Below are 27,716 nucleotides of genomic sequence, written 5' to 3' on the forward strand. Positions count from 1 at the left end.
CTGTGAATAGAAAACATCCAGGAAGATCCACAACAAAGTGTTGTGGCCACCCCAGTACATGATGAAGGGAAGGCTTTCATTTCTTCCTAAACATGCCTCAGTATTGTCTGGATGTTTCTCAGCAAGCATGCACTACTTTGGTAAATTAATTCATCCTTTCAACCAATATTTATCAAACATCTGCTATGAGCTGGTGTTCTGGAGACAGCTTGTCCCAGCTCACAAGAGCTATTATCGAATTGTCAGTTTTGTGAGTGAAGATTTTAATTAATTTTGTATTATTATATTATTTTATTTTTGAGAGAGAGAAGGCGCAAGTGAGCAAGCTGCAGAGAGAGAGAGAGAGAGAGAGAGAGAGAGAGAGAGAGAGTCCCATGAGCGGCAGAGAGAGAAAGAGGGAGGGAGAGAGAGAAAAACCGTGCTCACCTAAAGCAGGGCTTGAACTCACAAACCGTGAGATCATGACCTGAGCCAAAGTCAGATGCTTAACCAACTGAGCCACCCAGGCGTCTTATTTTTTGATTTTTTGAGAGGGGGGTGGAGAGGCAGAATGAGAGAGAGAGGGAGAGAATCCTACGCAGGCTCCATGCCCACTGCAGAGCCCAACGCTGGGCATGATCCCACCATGGTGAGATCATGACCTGAGCTGAAAGCAAGAGTCAGATGCTTCACCAACGGAGCCACACAGGTGTCCCTGTGAGTGAAGTTTTTAAATATAGACATCATTAAAAAATAAATTATATAGGGGCGCCTGGGTGGCTCAGTCGGTTAAGCGTCCGACTTCAGCTCAGGTCACGATCTCACACTCCGTGAGTTCGAGCCCCGCGTCGGGCTCTGGGCTGATGGCTCAGAGCCTGGAGCCTGCTTCCAGTTCTGTGTCTCCCTCTCTCTCTGCCCCTCCCCTGTTCATGCTCTGTCTCTCTCTGTCTCAAAAATAAATAAACGTTAAAAAAATAAAAAAAAATAAATTATATAAACTTATAATGAAATATAGTCTATTAAAAACAAAAGTAATAGGGGCGCATGGGTGGCGCAGTCGGTTAGGCGTCCGACTTCAGGTCACGATCTCGCGGTCCGTGAGTTCGAGCCCCGCGTCAGGCTCTGGGCTGATGGCTCAGAGCCTGGAGCCCGTTTCCGATTCTGTGTCTCCCTCTCTCTCTGCCCCTCCCCCGTTCATGCTCTGTCTCTCTCTGTCCCAAAAATAAATAAACGTTAAAAAACCCAAAAATAAATAAACGTTAAAAAAAAATTAAAAAAAACCACAAAAGTAATAAATACTCAAAACTCATCACTTCCCACATTTTGCCACTGTATGTTGTTACTACATGTTGCTGTTATATGACCCGATGTTAAGTCTATATTGGACCTTTATGGTGCGAATTCCATGCTCCTGCATAGCCGTTTCCACCCCCACATTCAGTGGTGTCACAATGGTCATGCGAAATCAGCCAGGGACGGTAATATTTAAACCACGGGAACTAGAAATCAGGATCCCTCCCCAATGCCCCAAGAACTAGCTGTTAAGCCTTTACCAGCACCCCTGGCCTGGGTCCAGCTCTCCCTGCTGGTGTTACAGGAGGAAGCAAGACAGCGTTCCTGTCCTCCTGAGGCTTACACTTCGCAGAGAGCAAAACCAACAAGCACCTATGCACCTATGTTCTAAAGCTAAATTAACATATTTAGAAATTTCTAAGTCACCTGTCTTGTAGACTCTATTGGCATTTTTACCAGCTTCCCAGACAAAGTCAGTGCCATTTCTGGCCTCCGCGTGCACCATCGCCCGAAATGCCCTTTCCGTGTGCCCGCCCCTCCCTGTTTCAGCTGGCTAACCCAGCTCAGGGGACAATCTTTCCAGAAAGCCTTCTCTGCCTCCTCTCCCCCGTGACCCCCCCATCGCATTCAGGCTGGGCTGAGGGACCCCTACTGCACAGGCCATGGGCACCGCTCCCAACAGGGCCCTGTTTATCCCTAGCACATTCTCCAGGACCTCATGGGTGCTCTATAAAGGAATGAATGAGGCCTGTCTCACACACCACACTTTTCATTTGCTCAGGCCCAGACAGACATTACCAATTAGTCTTGCTGGATTTTATTCCCACAAGAGGAGAAAATTCATTAACCACATGGTGTTTGCTGGAGACTTTAGGCTCCCAAGGCTTTTCAGGAAGGGGGTCCGCTCTAGAATCTTCGCCCTCATCCCCAAAGCCCACAAACCACAACTTCCTGCTGCCCTTAAGGTGTCCCCTAACTTCCTGCTTCCAGGCATCTGTTAGATTCACCACTGGTCTCCGTGGAAATCAGCCTGAGGCCAAATAAGGGAATAACCACAGATTTTCTGAATCGCCCTCCCCAAACCTGTGCATCTTTAAGGACATAAGCAGCAACATGTACCCCTAGAAAACTGACAGAGGGGGTTCATCAGTAATAATAACGATAATTGAGTACTTTTGGTCGCCATATGCTGCCCTAAACCCTCCACATGCCTTGTCGTGTTTAATCATCTAATACTCCAGCGAGGCAGAACAGATTATCACCATTTCCCCATTTTATAGAGGGAAAACCAAAGCATACAGACGTAAGGACTTTGGCCAAGGTGACCCGGCTAGCAAGGAGCAGTTCTGAGATTTGAGTTCAGGCAGCTGAAGCCCAGAGTCTGCCCTGAACCACTGAAATGTCACAAGTTCTACGGACGTGCATTTCTCCAGGGAGGAAGCTCCTGGCTGCCGCTGTCTGATTCTCAGTAGGGTCTGGGACACTCTCCGCAACACCCCCCCCACACACACTGTCCCACTGTCCTTCCCTCCCAAAGCCTGGGGAGGGGGCTGCACACCTTACTGCTGATCAGCTAAGCAGCACCATGCACGTTGTGTCCTAGGGAACCCCACTCTGTTCTAAAGGAAAAGCTTCTTCCCTTTCCTGCACCTTTTGTCCCTGGAGGACATTCCTTAGGTTTGCCAAAACCTTTTTTTTTTCTTTTTAATTAATTTATTTAAGGGGTGGGTGTCTGGGGGGCTGTCAGGTAAGCGTCCGACTTCAGCTCAGGTCATGATCTCACGGTTCATGCGTTTAAGCCTCGCATCAGGCTCTGTGCTGACAGCTCAGAGCCTAGAGCCTACTTCGGATTCTGTGTCTCCCTCTCTCTCTGCCCCTCCCCTGCTCATGCTCTGTCTCTCAAAAATAAATAAACGTTAAAAATTTGTTTAAAATTTATTTAAATTCAAGTTAGTTAACATACAGTGATTCATCGCTTACATAGGACACCCAGGGCTCATCCCAACAAGCGCCCTCCTAATGCCCATCATCCATTTAGCCCATCCCCCCACCCACCTCCCCTCCAGCAATGCTCAGTTTGTTCTCTAACCCTCTCCTGATAGTTGAAACCTATTCATGGACTTTGAGGAAGCCTCAGCCCCTTCCCTGACCCCAAGGTAGCAAGTGAAAGCCTGTCAACGGTGAATACTGACAGTTCTTTAGGTGTGTGGGGCACTGGGGACAGAAACCAGCAGGACAGACTGTGGGATCCCTCCCTCAATGACGTCAGGCTTACCAGGGAAATCAGATCTCATTCAACTTGTTCAACAAATCCGGTGTTAATGACACCTGAGACCTGCATTCTGCTGGGGAGGGGGTTTCCATAGGGAAGGAGGCCTTTACAGCTCAGGCTTTGAAGAGGGTGGGGGCGGGGGAGTGGTGAGCTGTTTCCAACTCCCTGCGGGGAGCTCGGGTCAGGGAGGGGGCACGGTACCAGATTCACTTTCTAAAGCATAGGTCTTCCAGCTTTCACTCCACCCCCACCCAGCTGGCTCTGACCCCAGGGTGGAACCTCCACTGACCCATTATTTAACTGTGTTAACATGGTCCAATCTCTATACGCAGTGATTCCTAGAATGGGCCAGCCTGCTGTCACCTCAGGGCCCTTGAGCTGGCTGTCCCTGTGCCCATCCAAATGGGCCCACCCTTCACCTTTGCAATGAGTAATTGAATGCCACCTTCTCAGTGAGGCCTTCCCTAACTACTTAGTTTAAACTAGAGTCCTGTGGGGGCACCTGGGTGGTTCAGTCGGTTTAGCTTCTGTCAGACTTCAGCTCAGGTCATGACCTCATGCTTTGGTTCATGAGTTTGAGTCCTGCAGCAGGTTCTGTGCTCACAGCTCAGAACCTGGAGCCTGCTCCTGATTCTGTGTCTCCCTCTCTGTGTCCCTCCCCCACTCACACTCCCTCTCTCTTCCCAAAATAAATAAACATTAAAAAAAGTTTTTTGGGGGGCACCTGGGTGGCTCAGTGTTTGAGCATCCGACTTTGGCTCAGGTCACAATCTCATGGTCCGTGAGTTCGAGCCCCACATTGGGCCCTGTGCTGACAGCTCAGAGCCTGCTTCGGATTCTGTGTCTCCCTCTCTCTCTGCCCCTCCCCTGCTTAGTCTCTGTCTCTGTCTCTCTCTCTCAAAAATAAATGAACGTTAAAAATTTTTTTTAAAGAAAAAAATGTTTTGTAACTCTGTGAGCTGACAGATGTTAACTAGACTGATCGTAGGGATCATTTTGCAATATCTACAAACATTGTAACGTGTGGTACACCTAAACTGATATAATGTTGTAAGTCAATTATATCTCAATAGAAAAAATAATGAAAAACCCTCCAATCCTGTCTGTGTGAAACTCGTACACGAAAGCTGGTAGCAGCATTATTCATAACAGCCAAAAAGTGGAAACAACTGATGAATGCATAAACAAAATGTGGTATCTCTACCCATACATCCAATATGAGGGAATATTACTTGGCCACCTGAAGGAATAAAGTATTGATCTATGCTCCGACACTGATGAGCCTTGAAAACTACGCTCGGTGACAGGAGTCAGTCACATAGACCACACACTCTACATTCTGGTATGCAAAATGTCCAGAATCAGCAAAGCTGTTGAGACGAAAAATAGATGAGTGGTTGTTTAGGGCTGGGGGTTAAGGAGTAGGGGTGAAATGGGGTATGAGGACTGCGATTAAGTACGATGGTTCTTTTGGGGTGATGAAAATGTTTAAAAAAATGTTTAATGTTTATATATCTTTGAGAGAGAGAGCGGGGGAGGGGCGGTGGGGGGGACAGAAGATGGAAAGTGAGCTGAGCTGTCAGCACAGAGCCTGACGCGGAGCTGGAAATCACGAACCGCGAGATCATGACCTGAGCTGGAGTCAGACGTTTAACCGACCAAGCCACCCAGGCGCCCCCCACCCACCTTTAAAAAAAAAAATTTTTTTTTAATGTTTTAAAATTGATTGTGAACCTTGAAAACCACTGAATTACATACTTTGTTTTTTTCATTTTCACCATTGAAATGGGTAAATGTATGATATATGAATTATATCTCAATAAAGCTGTTAAAAAGAAAACTATAATATACCCCTCCACCCTTACCCATATTCTGCTCTTCAAATAAATGTGATCTCCCATCTTCCTTGATGTGCTTATTAGTTCTATTCATGGACTCTGACACTAGAATGCTAGCTCCTGAAGGGCAGAGATTGGCAGGCCACCAATTAATCCCTTGTATCCCCAGGCCTGAGACTTGCTAGGGACGTCACAGGCACCCAAGGGATATCTGCGAAGGGAATGTTGAGCGTCCTAAACTTCCAACTGTTCTGTCAATATTGTCTCTCTGCCTACCCCTTGGCCTTCTTCTCTAATCCCGCCTTGATTCTGCCCCTCAGGTAAAGTAGACCTACATCCCACCTGTCCCAAGTCTGCCTTTGAACTTGGGGCTCCATACACACATGCTGTGTTTCTTGTCTTATTTTTGATCACCGTTGCGGTACCTTTCTCTCTCTCTCCCCCCACCACCTCTGTCTTTCTCTCCCTGCCTCAGAAAGAACAAAGGCCTGTGGACCTTCCCCCTCCCTTTTGGGCCCCAGACAGCCTCACTCCTGGGTGGGGTGGGAAAAGAGAGCAAAGATTCAGTGAGTCCTGGGGGTGGGATGGATGGAGAATTTGAAACAACTAAGGCCACTCTCCTAATGCGCCCTGACTTGGGATGCCTTCAGGAAGCCGCGGGTTTGTGGCTTCCCTGTGGTGACGGGGCTGAGGTGGGGTCAGGAACCAGGATTAGCAGGAGGTCTGTGCCTGGTACAGAGAGGCTCCCTGTAAAATTCAGTTCTTGCCCAGGTGGGAGGATGAGGCATCCCAGCTGGGTGTCTCTGCTGCCCCCGTGTGTCTTACATTGGAACTGCATGATTTCAGTGTCCAGATGGGGGCAACACCCACCTTTGAGAAGTTCATCAACATCCCATGAACTGGACTGTGGGCAGATCGCCTGGAAAGGCAGCAGCTGGGAGGACGTTGGTGGGTCAGGCAGCCTCTAAGATGGCTAGGGTCCCAAAGACTCCTGCCCCATGGCATTCACGCCTGTGTAATACCCTCTCCTCAAACGTGGGCTGGACGCACAACTTACTTCCAACACATGCAATACAGCAAAAATGAGAAGAAGTCATTCTACATTAGGTTATAGAGACCGTGACTTCCATCTTGTTTGTATTGTACTCCTTCTTACTCATCCTCCCTCATCCTTGCTCCCTCCACCCCTCCCTCTCTCCTTCCCTATTGCTTCTCCCTGCTGCTCCCTCCCTCTCTCTTCCACTCTTTCTCTGTCTCTCCCTCCTTCCCTCTCCCCTTCCCTCGGTTTCCTCTCTCCTTCTCTGTCTCTATGCCTGTCTCTCTCTCCCTCTCAGTCTCTTTCTGTCTCCCTTTCAGTCTCTCCCTCTCTGTTTCTCTCTCTCTCTCTCACTCCACTATGGAGAGATCCAAATGTCCAGGAACTGCTGTCTTTGATCAGTGAGGAATGGAGATCCGCTCAGAGTGACGGTGGAACCAGATCCCCTGATCCAGTCAAGACAGGACAGGACCACAGTCCCCACTGACATTGTGGCTACTACCCTATCAGAGACCCTGAGCCAAGTCACTGAGCTAAGCCACTCCCAATTTCCTGACCCACAGAAATCACAGGATAATAACTGTTGGTTGTTTGAAGCCAAATTATATGATGCTTGTAGGATTTTGTTCCTGAAAATCTAATTTGTTTAGACAAATCTAGATACATTTTTAAAACATAAACATCTCCTTAAAACTAAATACCAACTTGTTCCTGACTTTGTGTGTCCAGTTCCCCTCTTCTGACACACTATTCCCACCTTCTTCATAGGAATACATTCTTCTTGGCCTGATTCAGGTCTAAGCTCAGAAGTCATCTTCACAGAGACAGAATGCCCTCAGAAATGCCCATATTAAAATACCCCCCTCATCTGTCTCTGTCACATACCCTCCATTATACCTCTGAAGTCCTTCTCACCATTGGTAATTATCTGGCACATTGATTATTTCTTTATTATTTTCTCTGCTTAAATGGGAATGGTTGCTTTGTTTTCTAGTGTTTAATTTTATTTAAAAAATCATTTCGGTAAAATTAACTTTTGTTCTGGTGCACGGTTCTTGGAATTTCATCCCATGTATAGATTTGTGGGGTCTGGGGAAATAGAACACTATTTAAAGTTTTTCATACCTTCAAAACCATTGCTCTGATATCAGGATACAGAACAGTTCCACTCCTTAAAAATCTCCTTTGTACTAAACCTTGAAGTCATAGGAAATGGCTTTTTTTTTTCTGTCTTGCTTACTGCTCTATTGCCTGTGCTTAGAATAACAGCTGGTACAAAGGCCACTTGGTAAATATTTGTTGAATGAATTAATTAAACACATGTTGATGCCAGGAAATGTTGGAAGTTGATATTGTCAGGACTACCAGGATAAATCTCTCCTGGAGGTGAGGCCTTAACTTTTTAACATAAAACGAGACAGAGGTAGTTTGGCTGACAGAACCTTAAGATGTTTTTATTGGCACCAGGCATTCCCCTTTGCATCCGTTCTCCCAACCATCACTGTAACCACTCGCATGCATATGGCAGGAGGAGGGAGGGGATCTACAAGGAGACAGAGTTGTGGTTCAGCCATCACCTAGTTTTTGGTTATTCCAGAAAATCCCTGACCAGAATGATGGGTTGCCCAATGCAAACTCCAATATCCTTAAGTTCTGAGTTTTCTTCACCACAGTATTCCCTTTCAGAAAGCATCATCTTTCCAGCCTACAACAGGGCCAGGTCTGGTGGTCTGTTTGTTCAACAGAGAAAGTCTAATGTAATTCTCTTGGAAGGAAAGTAACATAAGCAAACTAGATGTGTGATTATTCAAAGTCATTCCACTTAAGATAACGTCAGCTCTTTAGCACCACTTGAAAAATGTTGGCCCCGTTCACTGCTCAGTCAGCCCAGAAATAGAGCCCAAAGTCACTGCTCGTTCCATTTTTGTTGTAATCTCCGTATAAAGACTAGAACTACTTCACAATAGACGTAAATGAGACATATTGCTTTCATAGGGGCTATAGAATGGGGAAATGAGATAGTGCAAAGGAACATGATAACGAGAAACCTAGCTCTCACTTCTGTTGTAAGCAGTGTTACCACTCATATGCATTCCGCAGGCATATATATGGTGATGGAGATATGCCTTAGCTTCCTTCTGGCTTAGACATTCATGATTCAATTGATTGGCATTTTTCTCTTTGAAAGACTTATACCATTCCTCATCTCCTTAATGCATGGTCTGAATTTTTTCCCTTGTGACTTGTACAACTTTTATCTAGCTCATGCCATCTTTTTCCTCCAGAAGATAGAATAGGAGTGAAGTTGGGGGGGGGGCATGCTTCATTCACATGCTCCCTGACTTTGGTCCCTGGAAGTCAATTAACTGCCTGGTTCTCTGGAAAAAGCAAAACTCTTGAGTTGGTCCCAAAGTCCTCGATCTGGCATGACCCAAGTCACTCACTGTAACTGGTTTTTCACTTCAAAAATGTATCTTTCTCTCTTTCTCTTGCTCTCTGATCTTTTCACATACTTGGGTTTTTTTTTCTTTTTCTGATACTCTTTCTCCTCATATTTGCCTGAAAAACATCATCTTATCCTTTGAGGTGCAGAATCATCTCTCCTAGGAAACCTTCCCTGATCCCCCCTTCCAGACTCTGTTGGGTGTTCCTACTCTGTCCTATCCTTGCCCTCACGTGCATATTTCATTCTATTATAGTTAGTGCCCAGTATCTTCTCCCACATGCAACTATAAACTCCACCACTCCATGGCTAGCACCTACATCAAGTCCAGAATACATACTTAAATATCTGCGGAGAGCTAACTTGATTTTGAATCAGGACAAATCCAATTTGGTAGGGCTAGACTGATCTTCCTGGGAAGGCAACATCAGACATATCCAAAAGGACTCTTACTGGTCCCAGTAATTGAGAACATTGTAATAGGGCCATCTTGAGATTTCCTTTTAAAGTTCTGCAATTCAAAATCCAAAGTGGCTGTTCTCCCAAACTGTGCAATTCCATACTTGTGCCCAAGACCCTAGATGTTGAGATCCTACTTCCTGGAAGTTTCCAGGTGTCCTTGTGGTCAGGAAGATGAGGTGATCTTTCTGTTGACAAGCTTCCTCAGGGCTCCCTTCAGATCTCTGTTCCTCAAGCTATAGATAAAGGGGTTAAGCATGGGGGTGACTGTAGTGTACATCACAGCAGAGGCTTTCTCCTTCACAGCTGTGCGGACAGAGGAGGGACACAGATAGACCCCGATGGTGGTCCCATAGAAGAGAGCAACCACAGAGAGGTGGGAGCTGCAGGTGGAAAAGGCTTTCTTCCTGCCCCCTGCAGAAGGGACTTTCATGATGGCCACAATGATGCGAGCATAGGAGGCCAGGATGCAGATAAAAGGTGTAGCTATCACCAGCCCAGCCACAATGAGCACAAAGATCTTGTTCACAGACGTGTCAGTGCAAGAAAGCCTGAGAAGGGGAGTGAGGTCACAGAAGTAGTGAGGTAGCTCATTGTTCCCACAGAAAACCAGACGAGCCATCAGGAGAATATGAGTGAGGGAGATGAAGCAGGAAAACACCCATGGGCCACCTGCCAGCAGGCCACAGAGGCGTGGGCTCATGATGGCGGTATAGTGTAAGGGGTGACATATAGCCACAAACCTGTCATAAGCCATCACAGCAATCAGGACACTGTCCATGATGCCAAAGAAATGGAAAAAGTACATCTGGGTCAGGCAGCAGGCATAGGAGATTGACTTGCTCCTGATTTGGATGTTCACCAGCATCTTGGGGACTGTGTTGGTGGCCAGGCAGAAATCAACCAAAGACAGGTTAGCTAAGAAGAAGTACATGGGGGTGTGGAGGTGGGAGTCTGAGCTGATGGCCAGGATGATGAGCAGGTTCCCCAGTACTGTGACCACATACATGCAGAGGAACAAAGCAAAGAGGAGGGTCTCCTGCTCTGGAGTTTCTGAAAGCCCCAGGAGGATGAATTCTAATGCGCTGGTTCGGTTCCTTGGTTCCATGGGTATCATTTCTCTGGAGGTGTTGAAAGGAGAAGTTACATGCATACTACAGAAATGATTCTGGAAGATCACGTGAGATTACAACCAATTTCCCATCCAGACTATGTATAACATGTTACATCTTGAACTGTTGATGAAGAGTTTACGGCAACTCATATGTCAAGGTTTGGTAGTAGGACCCTCCCAAGGATATTCCCATTTCAGAGAAAGATTAAGAGTATACCATACATGAAAACTTACTGAAAAAACTACTAAGGGATTTACTTCAGGATAAAACAAATTGAATTAAAAATAAGCAATATCCAGGAAGCAATGAACAGCCAAGCAATTTGTTTATATGCAGAAAAAATAAAATGTTGAATTTTAAGATAATAATAAGGGATGCCTGGGTGGCTCAGTCAGTTAAGCGTCCAACCTCAGCTCAGGTCATGATCTCGTGGTTTGTGGGTTCGAGCCCCGTGTCAGGCTCTGTGCTGACAGCTCAGAACCTGGAGCCTGTTTCAGATTCTGTGTGTGTGTGTGTGTGTGTGTGTGTGTGTGTGTGTGTCTGCCCCTCTCCTGCTTGTGCTCTGTCTCTCTCTCTCAAAAATAAATAAATAAACTAAAAAATATTTAAAATCATAATAAGAGGAAGGAGGAGGGGGAGGACGAGGAGGAGGAAGAGAAGAAAAAAGGAAGAAGAAAATGTATGAAAAAGATGGAGTAAGATATTAGGTAACGATTATACATATTCAAGAGGAAGAATTAAAATAACAGTTGAAAGGTCCTTGTATTGAGTTGCAGGAAAAGAGAAATATTGAGTATTTTGGACTTTCTACATGATTTAAGTTTCGGTGTAACCACTAAAATAATGGATACAGAATTTATAATTTGTAAGTTATAGTAGGGAAACAACAGAATTGAAGAGATTTTGATCAAACTACTTTAAGTCAGGAAAGGAAATATAAAGAAGTAAAAAAAATCACAAAATATATAAGTAATTACAAGTGTTAAATGACTGTGTGTGTGTGTGTGTGTGTGTGTGTGTGTGTATAAAATCCTGAGTGCTTTTAAAAAAAAAATTCAAGGGGCACCTGGGTGGCGCAGTCGGTTAAGCGTCCGACTTCAGCCAGGTCACGATCTCGCGGTCTGTGAGTTCGAGCCCTGCGTCAGGCCCTGGGCTGATGGCTCAGAGCCTGGAGCCTGTTTCCGATTCTGTGTCTCCCTCTCTCTCTGCCCCTCCCCCGTTCATGCTCTGTCTCTCTCTGTCCCAAAAATAAATAAACGTTAAAAAAAATTTTTTTTTTAAAAATTCAAGTCAGTTAACGTACAGTATAGTGTTGGTTTCAGGAGTAGAACCTAGTGACTGATCACTTATGTATAACAGCCAGTGCTCATCCCAACAGGTACCCTCCTTAATGCCCATCACCCACTTAGCCCATCCCCCTCAAACTCCCCTTCAGCAACACTCAGTTCATTCTCTATATTCAAGAAGCTCCTATGGTTTGCCTCCCTCTGTTTTTATCTTTGTTTATTTTTCATTCCCTTCCCCTATGTTCATCTGTTTTGTTTTTTAAACTCACATACATCATATGATATTTGTCTTTCTCTGACTGACTTATTTCACTTAGCATAATACATTCAAGTTCCAGCCACATTGTGGCAAATGGCAAGATTTCATTCTTTTTGATCACCGAGTAATATTTCATTGTATATGTATGCCACTGTGTATACATATCTTCTTTATCCATTCATCAGTCAATGCATAAATGTTTAAATGGCTTTAACTAATCTTTAAAAACAGAAAATCTCAAGTTGGACAAAAGAACAAAATTCTATTATCTCATGTGTACAAGAGATATACCTAAACTGTAATGACACAGAAAGTTTGGCTATAAAGGAATAATACAAGTATATGAAGAAATACTAACCCAAATGAAGATGAGTAGTTTACTGATAAGATGTACTTAAGGCAAAGACATTAAAAGAGATAAAGTCATTATATAATAATAAAAGGAACAATTCACCAGAAAAGGAAAAAAAAACCCAAATAACTCCTAATATACACTTAATAGCATAGACTTACAATATATAAAGAAAAAAGCTAACAGAAATGTAAGGAAAAAATAATAAATCATATCATATTAAGATATTTTGTCATATCTTTTTTAGTAATTGATAGACTGGGGGGTAAAATTTTGGTAAAGGTATAGAAAATTTGAACAATGCAATTAACCAGCTTGATTTGAGCACTATATTAAATTATTAGAGAATCCACATTTTCAAGGACATATATCTGTAAAAACTAGGCCATAAAGCAAATCTTAATAGCAGAGAATACATATGAAACAGAGCCTGTTCAATTATCATAATGTAATAAAGTTAGAAATCACTAATAAAAGATAATCAACTTCTTCCTACATGTTTGGAAATATTAAAAGCACATTTTAAAATAATGTATGCATCAAAGAAGACATCACCATTGAAACCAGTAATATTTATAGTTTTTTTAAAAAACCTAACTATCTACATCCATATAAATATAGATACACACAATGGAATATTACACAGCCTTTTAAAAGGATGAGATCTTGCCATTTGCAACAATATGGGTGGACCTAGGGTGTATCATGCTAAGTGAAATAAGTCAAACAAAGACAAATGCCATATGATTTCAGTCATGTGTGAAATCTTAAAAAAGACAAATGAACAGGGGCGCCTGGGTGGTTCAGTCAGTTGAGTGTCCGACTTTGGCTCAGGTCATGATCTCACAGTTCGTGGGTTCAAACCCCACATCGGGCTCTGTGCTGACAGCTCAGACCCTTGGAGCCTGCTTTGGATTCTGTGTCTCCTTCTAGCTCTCTCTGCCCCTCTCACTCTCTCTCTCTCTCTCTCTCAAAAATAAATAAATGTAATTTTTAAAAATTAAAAAAAGACATATGAACAAACAAAAAGCAAAATCAGAACTCTAAACACAGAGAACAAACTGATGGTTGCCAGAGGGAAGGGTGGGGGGAATCAGCAAAATGGGTGAATGGGAGCAGGAGATATTAGCTTCCAGTTATGGAATGAATTAAATCACAGGAATAAAAGGCACAGCATAGGGAATACAGTCAATGATGTAACAGCATCGTATGGTGACAGATGGTGGCTACACCAGTGGTGAGAATAACATAATGTCTAGAGAAGTTGAATCCCTATGTTGTGTACCTGACACTAACATAACACTGTGTATCAACTATACTAAAAAAACCTACCTCATCAAAGGAGATGCAGCTAAACCAGTACGTAGAGGTAAATTCATGTTCTTAAAAGCATAATGTAGAAAAGAAAGCTTGAAACTTTAAAACTATTGAAAGTCATAAGAGAAGACTTACACACCTGGACAGATTACATGATCATATGTGCTCAGTTCATAATCCTGTATCCCTTTAATGACCATTTTCTGGGTGATGTCAGAATGGTTTTCTATCCCCCACAAAGAACACCAAGTCTGACGATTACCCATCAACGAGAGTATGTGTGTATGAGTTCGGGGTCCAGCGAGGAAGTTCCAGCACACAACTGGAGCAAAATCAACCTGAGGTTTGGCACTTTGAAGGGGGTAAGAAGGACAGCTTCACTTCAGCAACATCACACATCCCTCAAGGCAGCACAGCTCAGTGCCAAGGAAATACCCTCAGCCCTTGATTTTTCCCATGGGGGAAAGTGAGAGTGTGTGAGTGAATGTCTGAGCACCCCCAGGTGTACAGGATGCTGACAAAGGGACCCACCTTTTTCCCACCCCATACAGAAAACTGAGGTGAGCTTCATGACTGATGGAAGGGAGAGGCTGGGAGCAGAGCAGGGAGGGCTTGGAATGCATTGAAGGGACACAGATCCTGCTAATGATTCCACAGATTCCATCAGGAAGCCAGCCCACACCCCGCTGGGAATGCCTCTCACCTGTTGACCCTCCCGAGTCTCCAGCAGGTACTCCCAGTGCTATGTGTGCCTCACCCAGGAACACCAACCAAGCCATAGCTCCTCCCTGTGCATGTATGCCTCCAAGGGCAGCAAGTGTGGGCACCTGCAGAGGGCTAGTGGGCAAGTGTAGAAAACCAGTCCAACTCTGAGGAACTGAGAGAGAGCACACAAACTTGGGCATTTCAGGGCACCGCTCTAAGGAAAATAAAATGAAGGCTGTCAGCCCCTGGCCTGGCTTTTCAGAATCAAGAGAAGGCAAACAATCTTAAGAATGTCCCCTCCACCCAGTGTAGGAAACAAGAAGTGTGAAGCAGGTGTATTTATTGAAAAGGTCTAAGAATCCGTTGAAGAGCCTAAGAATCCCTGGGAAGGTTAAAGGAGAGATTTTTCTCCCAAAGCCAGTCTTTAAAGAATGGAGGAGGTAACTGCTTCTTCAGATGTGAAAAGCATCAATGCATGATTTCAGGGAACATTAAAAATCAACAAAACATGACACAACCAAAGGTACACAATAATTTTCTAGTAAGTGACCCCAAAGAAATGTAGATCTATGATCTACCTGATAAAGAATTAAAAATAGATGTCTTAAGGAAGCTCAATGAGCTATAGAAAGATAATTCAATAAAATCAGGAAAAAAAATCATGCATATGATCTTATATATAGAAATTCCTAAAAAAACACACACACATACACACACACACACACACACACACACACACACACTGTTGGAACTAATAAATGAGTCAGTAAAGTTGCAGGATATGAAATAAATACACAAAAATTAGTTGCATTTCTATCTGCAACTATCTGAACTATCTGAAAAAGAAATAATTAAAACAATCCCATTTACAATAGCATCCAAAACAAGTAAAACATTTAGGAATAAATTTAACCAAAAAGGTGGAAGATCTATATACCAAAAACTATAAAGCACTGATGAAGGAAATTGGAGAAGACACAAATACATGGAAAGATATCCTGTGTTCACCAATTGTAATAATTAATATTGTGAAATTGTTCATTCTACTCAAAGTGAGCTACAGATTCAATACAATCACTATCAAAATTCCAGTGGCATTTTTCACAGAAATAAAGGACACAATCCTAAAGTTTGTATGCAACCACAAAAGACCCCCCGCCTGCAAAAAAAACAAAGCAATCCTGAGAAAGAACAAAGCTGGAGGCATCACATTTCCTGACTTCAACTATATTACAAAGCTCTAGTAATCGAAACAGTATGGTACCAGCATAAAAACAGACATAGAGATCAGTGGAATAGAATAAAGAGCCAGAAATGAATCCATGCACAGACAGTGAACTGATCTTTTACAAGGGTGCCTAGAACACACAATGGAGAAACGATGGTCTCTTCAATAAATGGTGTTGTGGGAACTGAATATTCACATGCAAAAGAATGAAAGCAGACTCCTATCTTACACCACTCACAAAAAATAACTCAAAATGCACTAAAAATATAAATATAAGATCTGAATCCATAAAACTCCTAGAAGAGAACCACAGGAGAAAGCTCCTTGATATTGGTTTTAGCAATGTTTTTTTTTTTTTTAATAAATGACACCAAAAGCACAGGAAACAAAAGCAAAAATCAACAGGCAAGACTATAGCAAAAGGAAACAATCAACCAAAGGAAAAGCCAACCTATGGAATGGGGGAAAATATCTGCAAACCATATATTTGATGGAGGATATATCCAAAATATGTAAGGAACTTACACCACTCAATAGCAAAAATACAAATAATCTGATTAAAATAGGCAAAGAAACTGAATAGACATTTCCCTAAAGAAGAGATACAAATGTCCAACAGGTACATGAAAAGGTGTTCAATTTCAGGGAAACACAAATAAAAATCACAATTAGATATCACCTCACACCTTTTAGATGGCTTTTACCAAAAAGACAATATATAATAACTGTTGGTGATGATATGGAGTAAAGGGATACCTTGTACACTTTTTGTAGAAGGATACATTGGTGTGGCCACTTTGGAAAAGAGTGTGGAGGTTCCTCAAAACATTAAGATAGAGGGGCACCTGGGTGGCTTAGTTGGTTGACTTTGGCTCAGATTATGATCTCATGGTTCATGAGTTTGAACCCCGCTTTGGGCTTGCTGCTGTCAGTGCAGAGCCCGCTTTGGATCCTCTGTCCCCCTCTGTCTTTCTCCTCCCCCACTTGCACTCTGTCTCTCAAAAATAAATAAAACATCAAAAAAATTAAGACAGAACTATCATATGATCCAGCAATCCCTCTTCTGGGTATGTATCTGAAGGAAACCAAATCAGTATCTCAAATGGATATCTGCTCTCCCAAGTTCATCGTAGCATTATTCACAATAGCCAAGATGTGGAAACAACCTAAGTGTCCATCAATGGGGACAGAATAGAGAAGCTGTAGGATATATATAAAATTCAGCCACAAGAACAAAGGAAATCTTGTCATTTGTGACAACATGGATGAACCCAGAGGACTTTATGCTAGGTGGAAATGTTCCGGCCAGAGACAGACAAATATTGTACGATCTCACTTATATGGGGAATTTTTTAAAAAGTCAAACTCATAGAAACAGCCAGTAGAGTGGTGGTTAGTTACCAGGGGCTTGGGGAACTGGGGAGCTACTGGTCAAATGATATAAGCTTACAGGCAGAAGATGAGTAAGATTTGGGGATCTAATGTGCACCAATACCGTATTATATACTTGAAATTTGCTGAGGGGGTAGATCTTAAGTGTTCTCACTTTGGCTCTCTTTTCCTTAACAGTTTTGGTCCCACGATCCTTTGGAGATTCTGCTAAACTATAGCCCTTCCCCCACCCCCCACCCCCGAAAATATATACCTTGACACATACTATTTCAGGGTTTTCATAAAACGTCCTCAGCTCCAAGTTAGGATCCAAGTTTTCAAAACTTTCTTTGTAGAGGGTCTGCTAGTTTTCAGACGTGATTCTCAGACTTACAACTCCAGGCTTCCAACACCCAGACCTGAGTTGCTGCCTGCCAACTCATCTGGAAAATTTGCATGAATGTAGAGTGGAATGATGGGAAGCATGCAGATAATTGGATCCAGATGGACTAGAATTAAAACCCTGGCTTCTAAACCAAGTGACTAGTAACTTCTCTAAACTTCTTTTTCTGTATCTTTATACACTTGGGATAAATAATACCCACCTCTGAGTTTTCTTAGAAGCTGAAGCGAGGTAGCCCATGAAAAGTGACCAAAGCAGCGCTCAGCATCACAGTATGGTCTCAGTCAACATCAGGCAGCGTCACCTGATATGTAAAGGAAGGACTTTGAAAAGAGAAACACCTAGATGGTTCCTGGGCTCACCACCTGGTAGCTAAGTGACCTTGAGTGAATTGCCTAACCACTAAAACCTCACTGTCTTTGTCAAAAGGGAATGATGGTAATGGTCAAGGCTTAAATGAGACAGGCACATAAAATTATCTACAGTGTCTGACACAGAATAGAATAGTTATAATAAGCAGTGATATCCCTTTCTTTTTCATCCTGCATGGCAAGTTCATTAGATAAAAAATAAAGTCTATTTTCTGCTAGAGCCTCTCTTTCTGTGAATGAAATCACCGTCCTTCTAGACAACTGTGACCGAAACTGACTCTTCCTCCCTCATTGCTTCCACTGCCAAAGCCAATTCATCAATGAGCCACCACATCTTCCAGAAGTTGAACGTTCCATTCTTCTAGTCGTTTTCCATCTACCTCCTCCTCCTGCCATTACTTGAGAGTAAATCAGGGCTTCCATTAGTTCTGGGTTGCCTTAATCCAAGTTCTGGTTCTTAGTTAGTCCTTATGCATCCATTCTCCGTCTTCCAAGCCATCCTGAAGTCACTGCCAGATAAATTCTCATGAAGTATACCTCTGACCATATCACTTTTATTCACTTTCCCATTCATTCACTCATTTATTCTACCAATTCCATCAACAATTATTGATTGGGCTGAGTGGTGGGACAAAGACGTGAAAAGACACAGACCTTGCCCTCCTAAGACATGAGAGCAGAGACTGTATGTCTGTTCATTTTTGCACCCAGCATCTTATCCGAGATATAGGAGGCATAAACACAATTGCTCAATATGTGCATGATTAAATAATAATTTTCTTTTATTTTGAGTGCCTCCAATAATGCCAGACCCTGCTCTTAAGTTCTTTGCCAATTTGCTACTCACAACAACCCACTGAGGCGTGTTCTGTTTCACATATAAGGAAATGGAGATACAAGGAGATTAAGAAAATCAAATGTGTCTCAAAGACAGCAGGTCGCAGAGCTAAACCAGCAGTCTGAATCTAGAGCCTATACTCTTGATCTCTGTATTTCAAGAATCTGAAGTGAATGGATAAATTCACAGTTTAATAAAGGAAACAGACTCGAGAGGCATTTACCAAATTATGCGGAAATGGACATAATAGAAAATTGCCCTGAGAATTATAAAAGTACTCAGGAAATGCAGGTCAATCAGGCAGTGATCCCTGGAAATTCTGGCATCTACACAAAAGACTACGAACCACTGTCGTCCACGGAACAAAATCCAAATGTTTACCTTCACATGAAAGAAATCTGATTCTCTGGCAAACCTGTATGTTTTTCTGTATTTACTACTGCCCTCCTAAAATTATGTTTTATACCAGATTGGAGGAGGGAGGGTAACCAATATGCAAATCCCCCTCACCACCCCTCCTTCCCCGTCATTTCCTGTCTCTATGTTTCCTCAGATTTCATATTACCTAATGAATCCCTAGTATGTGCCAAGCACTATAGTAGACATACTACATATATGACATGTTGTCCTAACAACAAACTGTGAGGAAGGGATTATGCTCCCCTTTTTACAAATGAGATGATTGAGGCCCAGCATGGAGAATTCTGTGAGGCTCCCACAGTTATTAAATGAGCTTGGTTCCAGTGCGTGTCCACCTGAGTCCAAAACTCACAGCCCTTCTACTGAGCCACACTGCCCTTCTGCATTCTCCCTTTCTGGCTTTCCCTGGCCCCCGTACCATCCTCCACCAAATTCTCACTCACTTATTCTGCCACTTGCTGTTTTTCCACAACTCTTGGGAAAAGTTTAAGTCTCTGGAACTGGAAGTCTCACATGTTCCCTAATCATCTTAATGAAGCTCCACTCAAGAAAGCACACAACTCGTATCCCACATGGAGCCCCAGAGCTTGGTGTCCAGGGTTTCTCAGTTGGGAAAGATTAGGGATTTCCCATGACTTCAGAAGCTCAGTGATGGAAATAACTCAAACTTACGCCAACAGAGCCTGGTGGAAACACTTTCTTCTTTGAGATACTCAACTGGGCTCGGGAAAGCAGGTCCACATACTAAGATTATGCTTCATGCTTGCTGCAGGAGAAGGGAGACTCCTTAAACTTAAAGTCTCCAGTTCAAAGAATTGTCTGCCTAAAGAAACAGTTATCATTGAGCTATTGAATTTGAAAACCTCAAGAGTTTCAATGACTATTTTTTTTTAATTAACCCAAAGAACATGAATTAAAGTTTCAATTTAGTTTTCAATAGGGGTTTAATGCCTTTTTGAATTACTGGTTTAACCTAAATTTTGAAAAAAATGTGATGTATTAATATGCATACTATAAAAAAGTTTGAAATATTATATTTCTTAAATATGGGGAGAACATTAATCACATTTAGCAAACATTTTTTCATTCAAACCTGTATATTAAAATAAGTGAAATGATTAATTTGAATCGCGGTCAAGTTCATGATTCACATTTTGGGATAGATTCTTTTCTTAACGCAGTACCTAACTTTTGATAACCTTTCAAAATTAATATTTGATCATATAAGTTATGTCAAATACAGATGATCCTTTAAAGGTCACACTGTCCATCTATGTAGCAACAGTTCCAAAGTATTTTTGGGAAGTTTGATAACTTTTATATCTGAAGTGTGCTTAACCAGAAAAGTGAAAATGGTAATGGACAAAAAGGTATTTTTAAAACTTCAAAGTGATAAATGATTTTTAATAAAATTAACCTCAAACTAATAAACTTAAAATCTATAAGCAAATCAAAATAAAGTATTAGTTTAACAGCAAAAACTAGATATTTATTTGTTAGAAGCTGCCTCTCTTCATTGGGGATTTTTAATTATAAAATTTCCAGCAGATGTGAGCTTTAAAGGCCCTTAATACTTGAAATTGTTAGATGCTTGATGAGTAAATTACACTTGCCTCTAGAATTATAAAAATCTGAGCTTTATAAAATGCATCTATTCCTGAAGGTAATTTCTCTGATGATCAAACTGTAAAATTTCATACAGTACTAATATCTCACTGGAGTGTATATAAGTTTCTGAGTAATATTTTTAAATAAAATTTATAGATTCATTAAAAAAAGATAATGCTACAAATCATGGGCTTTGGAAAGGGCTTGCTTAGCATCACAGCCAGACTACATTGAGCAGATGCATGGGTAGCCACTGGATTCAGGCTTCTAACCTAGGTGCTATCTAGAGCCCGGTAGAATCACTCACTCTCTGAGGACACAGTGTCTGTCCTCTCTTTCTACTGTGTACATTCTCTCCAAGGGCTCTCAAGCTCTTGCTCGCTCTTGCGTGCGCGCTCTCTCTCTCTCTCTCTTGCTCTCTGTCACTCTCTCCTCTTACCCTCCAAGACCACTTACTGGACTATCTTTTCTCTTCTTGACATGATCACTGAGGCATGAGTCAAACTTGGCTCAGTTTCCTCCCTGGTGACGGTCAATAGAGATCCTGGTTCTGTTGCCCAAAGAGGACCAGATCCCGGAGACAGAGGATGTCTCACAGAGGCACAGGTAGGTATCCACCTGGCCCAAAGAAGACAAGCTAGGGTGGGGATGAATTGTAAGAACAGAGGGAATATTTACAATTTCTGGGCCAATGAGAAGTCAATTCCCAAGGCTCCTTGTTAGACAAATTGTCCAATTTCACGTCTGTTCCCTGAATACCTCAGTTTCCTGTGGGGGTTGGGATATGGAAGTAGGATGCCTGTATTGACGATTTCAGGTCTTTTTTTTTTTTTATTTAAAAAAAATTTTTTTTAAACATTTATTTATTTTTGAGACAGAGAGAGACAAAGCATGAACGGGGGAGGGGCAGAGAGAGAGGGAGACACAGAATCGGAAGCAGGCTCCAGGCTCTGAGCTGTCAGCACAGAGCCCGATGCGGGGCTCGAACTCACAGACCATGAGATCACGACCTGAGCTGAAGTCAGAAGCTTAACCAACTGAGTCACACAGGCACCCCCAAAAAACCTTCTTTTTAAAATCTTTTATTTTTAACCTTTTTTAATGTTTATTTATTTTTGAGAGAGAGAGAGAGAGAGAGAGAGAGACAGTGCGAGCGTAGGAAGGCAGAGAGAGAGGGAGACACAGAATCTGAAGCAGGCTGCAGCCTCTGAGCTGTCAGCACGGATCCCGACGTGGGGCTCGAACCCACAAACCATGAGATCATGACCTGAGCTGAAGTCGGATGCCCAACCAACTGAGCCACCCAGGCGCTCCAAAAAAACCTTCTTTTTAAAAGAATAAACACAATACCATTATTTTACTTTAAAATATTAATAATATATATCCTCAAATATTCAAATTACCCAAATTGCCTCATAGCTTTTTATGATGTTTTTCACATTAGAATGCCAAAATACCTATATGTTCCAATTAATTGATTGCTGTCGAGGGGCGCCTGATGGCTCAGTCGGTTAAGCGTTTGACTCAGGGCTCAGGTCATGATCTCACCTTTCATGAGTTTGAGCCCTGCATCAGGCTCTGTGCTGACAGCTTGGAGCCTGGAGCCTGCTTCAGATTCTGTGTCTCCCTCTCTCTCTGCCCCTCCCTTGCCCACATTCTGTCTCCCTCTGTGTCTCAGAAATAAATAAAACATTAAAAAAATTTTTTTAATTGATTGCTGCTTAAAGTCCCTTTTAAGTTCTAGGATTTCTTTCCCTCTTGTTTATGCCCTCTTGGAATTTATCTGTTGAAGTGGTCTAGATTTTACTGGTTGATTTGTATGGTATGGTCTCAAATATGCCTCACAATGGTTGTAATTATAAATTTATGTTTAGATGTATACACTTGAATCAAAATCAGGCTCGATATTGGGGAAGAAGGATACTCCACAGGTGGTTGCTACACTTTCCTCAGAAGGCATATATTTTTTTCCAACTTTATTAAGATATAATTGACAAATAAAATTGTTTTGTGATATATTTCAAGCATACAAAGTCATGGTTTTATATACACATACATTGTGGAAGGATCCCCACAATCAAGTTAATTAATGTATCCATCACCTCACAGGTTTACTTTTTTTTTAGTGAGAACAATTCTACTACCTTAGCAAATTTCAATGGTGTGGTACAGTATTATTAACTACAGTCACCATGGTATACATTATATCTCCAGATGTTATTCATCTTATAACTGAAAATTTTTTATCTTTTTACCAACCTGATCCCAATTTCCCCCCACCCCCTGGCCACTGGAGACTACTATTCTACCCTCTGTTTCTATGAATTCAAATTTTAGAAAATTTCACATACAAACGATACCATGCAATGTTTGTCTTTCTCTGACTGGCTCATTTCACTTAGCATAATTCCTTCCATTCATTCGTATTTTTGCAAACAATACGAGTTGTTGCAGGATTTCCTTCATTTTTTTTTTTTTGCTGTTTTTTTAAAAAAGTAATTTATTGTCAAGTTAGCTAACATACACTGTATACGGCATAGTTTTGGCTTCAGGAATAGATTCGCATGATTCATCACTTACATGTAACACGCAATGCTCATCCTAACAAGTGCCCTCTTTAATGCCAATCACCCATTTTCCCTGCCCCCCAGCCCCCCACCAGTCTGTTCTCTGTGTTTAAGAGTCTCTTATGGGTTTGCCTCCCTCTCTGTTTGTAACTCACTTTTCCTTCCCTTCCCCCACGGTCTTCTGTGAAGTTTCTCAAATTCCACATATGAGTGAAAACATATGATATCTGTCTTTTTCTGACTTAGTTCACTTAGTATAAGGATTTCCTTCATTTTTAAGGCTGAATAATATTCCATTGTACATATACACACCATATTTTCCTCATTCATTCGTCAATGGGCAACTTAGGTTGTTTCCTTATCTTGACTAGTGTGAATAATGCTGCAGTGAACATGGGCATAGAGGTATTTCCTCAAGTTGATTTCATTTCCTTTGGACATATACCCAGAAGTGAGATGGCTGGATCATACCGTAGTTCCATTTTTTTATTTCTTGAAGCTTTGCACTGTTTTTCATAGTGGCCGCACCAGTTTATATCCCTACAAACAGTGTAATGCTGGACGAGGCACATATTTTCCATTGTCTCTCTTTTTGTGAAATCTGCAGTCATTGAGATTCATTGTCTAAACACAATATTTGATGAAAGACTGCAAATAAATGTCTACCAGACATTCATTTATGAGCTGGAATACTACAAAAATAAACTTCCCCTCCTTAAGTCTCTGGTCAGTCTGAGGTACTATTTGTAGAGGAGTGTTGGTAAAAAAAAAAAAAATGCTTGAATCTTAATATTATTTCCATCTATTTATTGATTTTCAAAACAATTTCTTGGCTCTCTAACATTTTCCACAGGTAACAATGAGTGTGGGGTTTTTTTTTTTTGCAATCATTATTTGAATCCCTGTATTTTTAACATTTTTTTAAAATTTTTTTTTCAACGTTTTTTATTTATTTTTGGGACAGAGAGAGACAGAGCATGAACGGGGGAGGGGCAGAGAGAGAGGGAGACATGGAATCTGAAACAGGCTCCAGGCTCTGAGCCATCAGCCCAGAGCCCGACACGGGGCTTGAACTCACGGACCGGGAGATCGTGACCTGAGCTGAAGTCGGACGCTTAACAGACTGCGCCACCCAGGCGCCCCTTTAACATTTTTTTTTTAATTTTTTTCAACGTTTATTTATTTTTGGGACAGAGAGAGACAGAGCATGAACGGGGGAGGGGCAGAGAGAGAGGGAGACACAGAATCGGAAACAGGCTCCAGGCTCCGAGCCATCAGCCCAGAGCCCGACGCGGGGCTCGAACTCACGGACCGCGAGATCGTGACCTGGCTGAAGTCGGACGCTTAACCGACTGCGCCACCCAGGCGCCCCTAACATTTTTTTTTAACACCAAAATTTATTCTCTCATAGTTTCGGAGGCCAGAAGTCCAAAATCAAGGTTTGGGCAGGCTTAGCTCCCTGTGGAAACCGAGAAAGAATCCATTTTCTGCTTCTATCCTAACTTCTTCTGGCAGCTGGAGACCCTTGGCATTCTTTGGCGTGGGACTGTATAAACCCAAGATGTGCATTCGTCCTCACATGACCTTCTGCTCTGTGTGCCTCAAAGCTATCCCTTCCTTATATAAGGATGCCAGTTTTTGGATTTAGTGCCAATCCTAAAATGGTTTCACCTTAAAATCCTTACCTTTACTTCACCTGAAAAAAAGTCTTAATCTTCATAAGGTCACAGTCTGAGGTTCTGGGTGGACATGAATTTCGGGGAAGGGAGGTGGACAGTATTCCACTCACTAAAGTCACCTTATAAATTGCCTCTAAAATATGATTTCGCTTCCCCTGTTCTTTTTTTCCCTGATGCTATTGCCATTAGACGTGGTTGATAAGAGTCAACTTTCAAAATAGCCTTTATTTCTCTTGAACATCCTTTAAAATGTATTTTTTAAATGCATCCATGCTTCTTTCTTTTACCAAAGCAAGAATGTTAATTGCAGGAAACTTGGAAAACACGGGAAGGCACGAAAGAGAAAGTAAAATCACTCATATTCTCACTGCTTAAAGGAAAAGATTTTATCTCTCTCTCTTTACTACTTTAACCATTTTTAACCTTTTTAGTGTTTATTTTTTTTAATTTTTTTAACATTTATTTATTTTTGAGACAGAGAGAGACAGAGCATGAACGGGGGGAGGGCCAGAGAGAGAGGGAGACACAGAATCTGAAGCAGGCTCCAGGCTCTGAGCTGTCAGCACAGAGCCTGATGTGGGGCTCGAACTCATGAACTGTGAGATCAGAACCTGAGCCGAAGTTGGATACTTAACTGACTGAGCCACCCAGGTGCCCGTCCACTTTAACCATTTTTAACTGTACAGTTCAGTGGCATTAAGCACATTCACATTTGTGAATCCCTACCATCCATCTCCAGAACTTTTCATCTTCCCAAACTAAAACCCTGTCTCCTTAAAGGCTAACTCCCCATCCCCTCTCCCTCCAGCCACTGGGAGTACCATTTCGCTGTCTCTATGAATCTGACTCCTCTTTGCACCTCATATAAGTGGAATCACACAGTATTTGGATTTTTGTGTATGGCTTATTTCACTTGGCATAATGTCTTCAAGATTCATCCATGTTGTAGCAGCAACGGACACTTGGGTTGCTTCCACACATGTAGTTATGGTGAATAATGCTGCTATGAACATAGATGTATTTGAGTCTTTGCTTTCAATTTCTGGGGGCATATACCCAAAAGTGGAATGTTGGATCATATGATAATTCTAGGTTTCATTTTTTGAGGAAATGCCTTACTATCTTCCATAACATCTACACCATTTTATATTTCTAACCAGCAAAGGTTCCAGTTTATCCATATACTTGCCAAAACTTTTTTTTCTGTTTGTTTTGTTTGTTTTTATAATAGTCATCCGAATAAGTGTGAAGTGGTATCTCATTGGGGTTGATTTGCACTTTCCTAATGAATAATGATACTGAATAGTTTTTCATGTGCTTATTGGCCATTTGTATATCGTCTTTAGAAAAATGTCTATTTAAACCCTTTCCCATTTTTTTAAACATTTATTTATTATTGAGAGACAGAGAAACACAGAGAGTGAGCAGGGAAGGGGCAGAGAGAGGGGGAGACACAGAATCCGAAGCAGGCTCTGGGCTCTGAGCTGTCAGCACAGAACCCGATGTGGGGCTCTAACTCACACACTGTGAGATCATGACTGGAGCTGAAGTCGGATGCTTAACTGACTGGGCCACCCAGACGCCCAACCCTTTCCCATTTTTAATTGCATTGTTTGGTTCTGTTGTTGATGACGTGGAGTTCTTTATATATCTTAGATACTAATCCCTTATCAGATACATGGTTTGCAAACATTTTTGTCATTCCATGAGTGGCCTTTTCATTCTGTTGATAGTGTCATTTGATGTGCAGAAGTTTTTTAAAAATTTTTTCTATATACAAATTTTATATTTATTGCATGTTACCAAACCCATAATTTAACCACTGGCAACCACATTTACATATGGGAACACACATGTACATGATTTCAGTAAAAGAGTAGAACAGAACAATGCTTCATGGGGTGATTTCACACTGTGTCTAAAGTGTCTAACCCCGAATCAGGTCTCCCACAATCCCTTTCTGAGTTAGAGTTGATCTAAGAGACATTACCATAAGGTTTGGAAGTTTCAGGTGGAGCAGGAGACCACAGTGACCCCAGATCTACCAGTGGGAACAAGGCAGCAGCTCCCACTAGCTTTCCCTTGTGGTACCTTTGGGGCATACAGACCACTCAGAAAGCTCCAAAAGTTTTTAAATTTTGATGAAGGACAATTTATCTGGATTTTCTCTTGTTGTCTGTGACGTTGATGCCATAAGTAAGAAATCATTGCAAAATCCAACGTCCTAAGGTTTCCCTTCTATGTTTTCTTCCAAAATATTCTATAGCTATAGCTCTTAGGTTTGAGTCTTTGATCCATTTTAAGTTAATTTTTGTATATGGTGGAAGGTAGGGGCCCAACATTTGGGGTCAGTTTTTTTGCATGTGGATTCTGGTTTCCCAACACCATTTGTTGAAAAGATAGTCCCTTACCCCACTGAACTGTCTTGCCACCTTCATCAAAAATCATTTGACCATATATGCAAGGGTTTATTTCTGGGCCCTCTCTTCTATTCCATTAATTTCTATGTCTGTATTTATGCTAGCACCATACTATTTTGATTACTGTGCTTTGTAGTAATTTTTAGGACCATGAAGTGTGAGGCCTCTGAGTGTGTTCCTGTTTCAAGAGTAATTTGGCTATTTAGAGTCTTTGAAATCTGTATGAACTTTATGGTAGATTTTTCTATTTCTGCATAAAATGTTGCTGAAATTTGCATAGGGATTTTATGGCATAGTGAATCTGTCACTTGCTTTAGGTAGTACTGACATCTTAACAATATTAAGTCTTCCAATCTGTGAACACAGAAGCTTTTCTTATTTATCTGTGTCTTCTTCAGTTTCTTTCAACAATGTTTTGTAGTTTTCAGTATACAAATTGTTTGCCCCTTGGTTAAGT

The 27,716-nt window shown here is 41.9% G+C and overlaps 1 protein-coding gene across 1 annotated transcript; it reads right to left on the reverse strand.

Moving 5' to 3' along the window:
* Positions 1 to 9,486: 9,486 nt before the first annotated feature.
* Positions 9,487 to 10,678, reverse strand: LOC122488649 (olfactory receptor 24). The gene has a single exon (XM_043590248.1). It carries the CDS (start codon positions 10,471 to 10,473, stop codon positions 9,487 to 9,489), a length of 987 nt encoding a protein of 328 aa, XP_043446183.1. The 5' UTR covers positions 10,474 to 10,678.
* Between the last annotated feature and the right edge of the window lie 17,038 nt (positions 10,679 to 27,716).

The sequence above is a fragment of the Prionailurus bengalensis genome, chromosome A2 (genome assembly GCF_016509475.1).
Source record: "Prionailurus bengalensis isolate Pbe53 chromosome A2, Fcat_Pben_1.1_paternal_pri, whole genome shotgun sequence".
In the NCBI taxonomy this organism is placed as follows: Eukaryota; Metazoa; Chordata; class Mammalia; order Carnivora; family Felidae; genus Prionailurus; species Prionailurus bengalensis.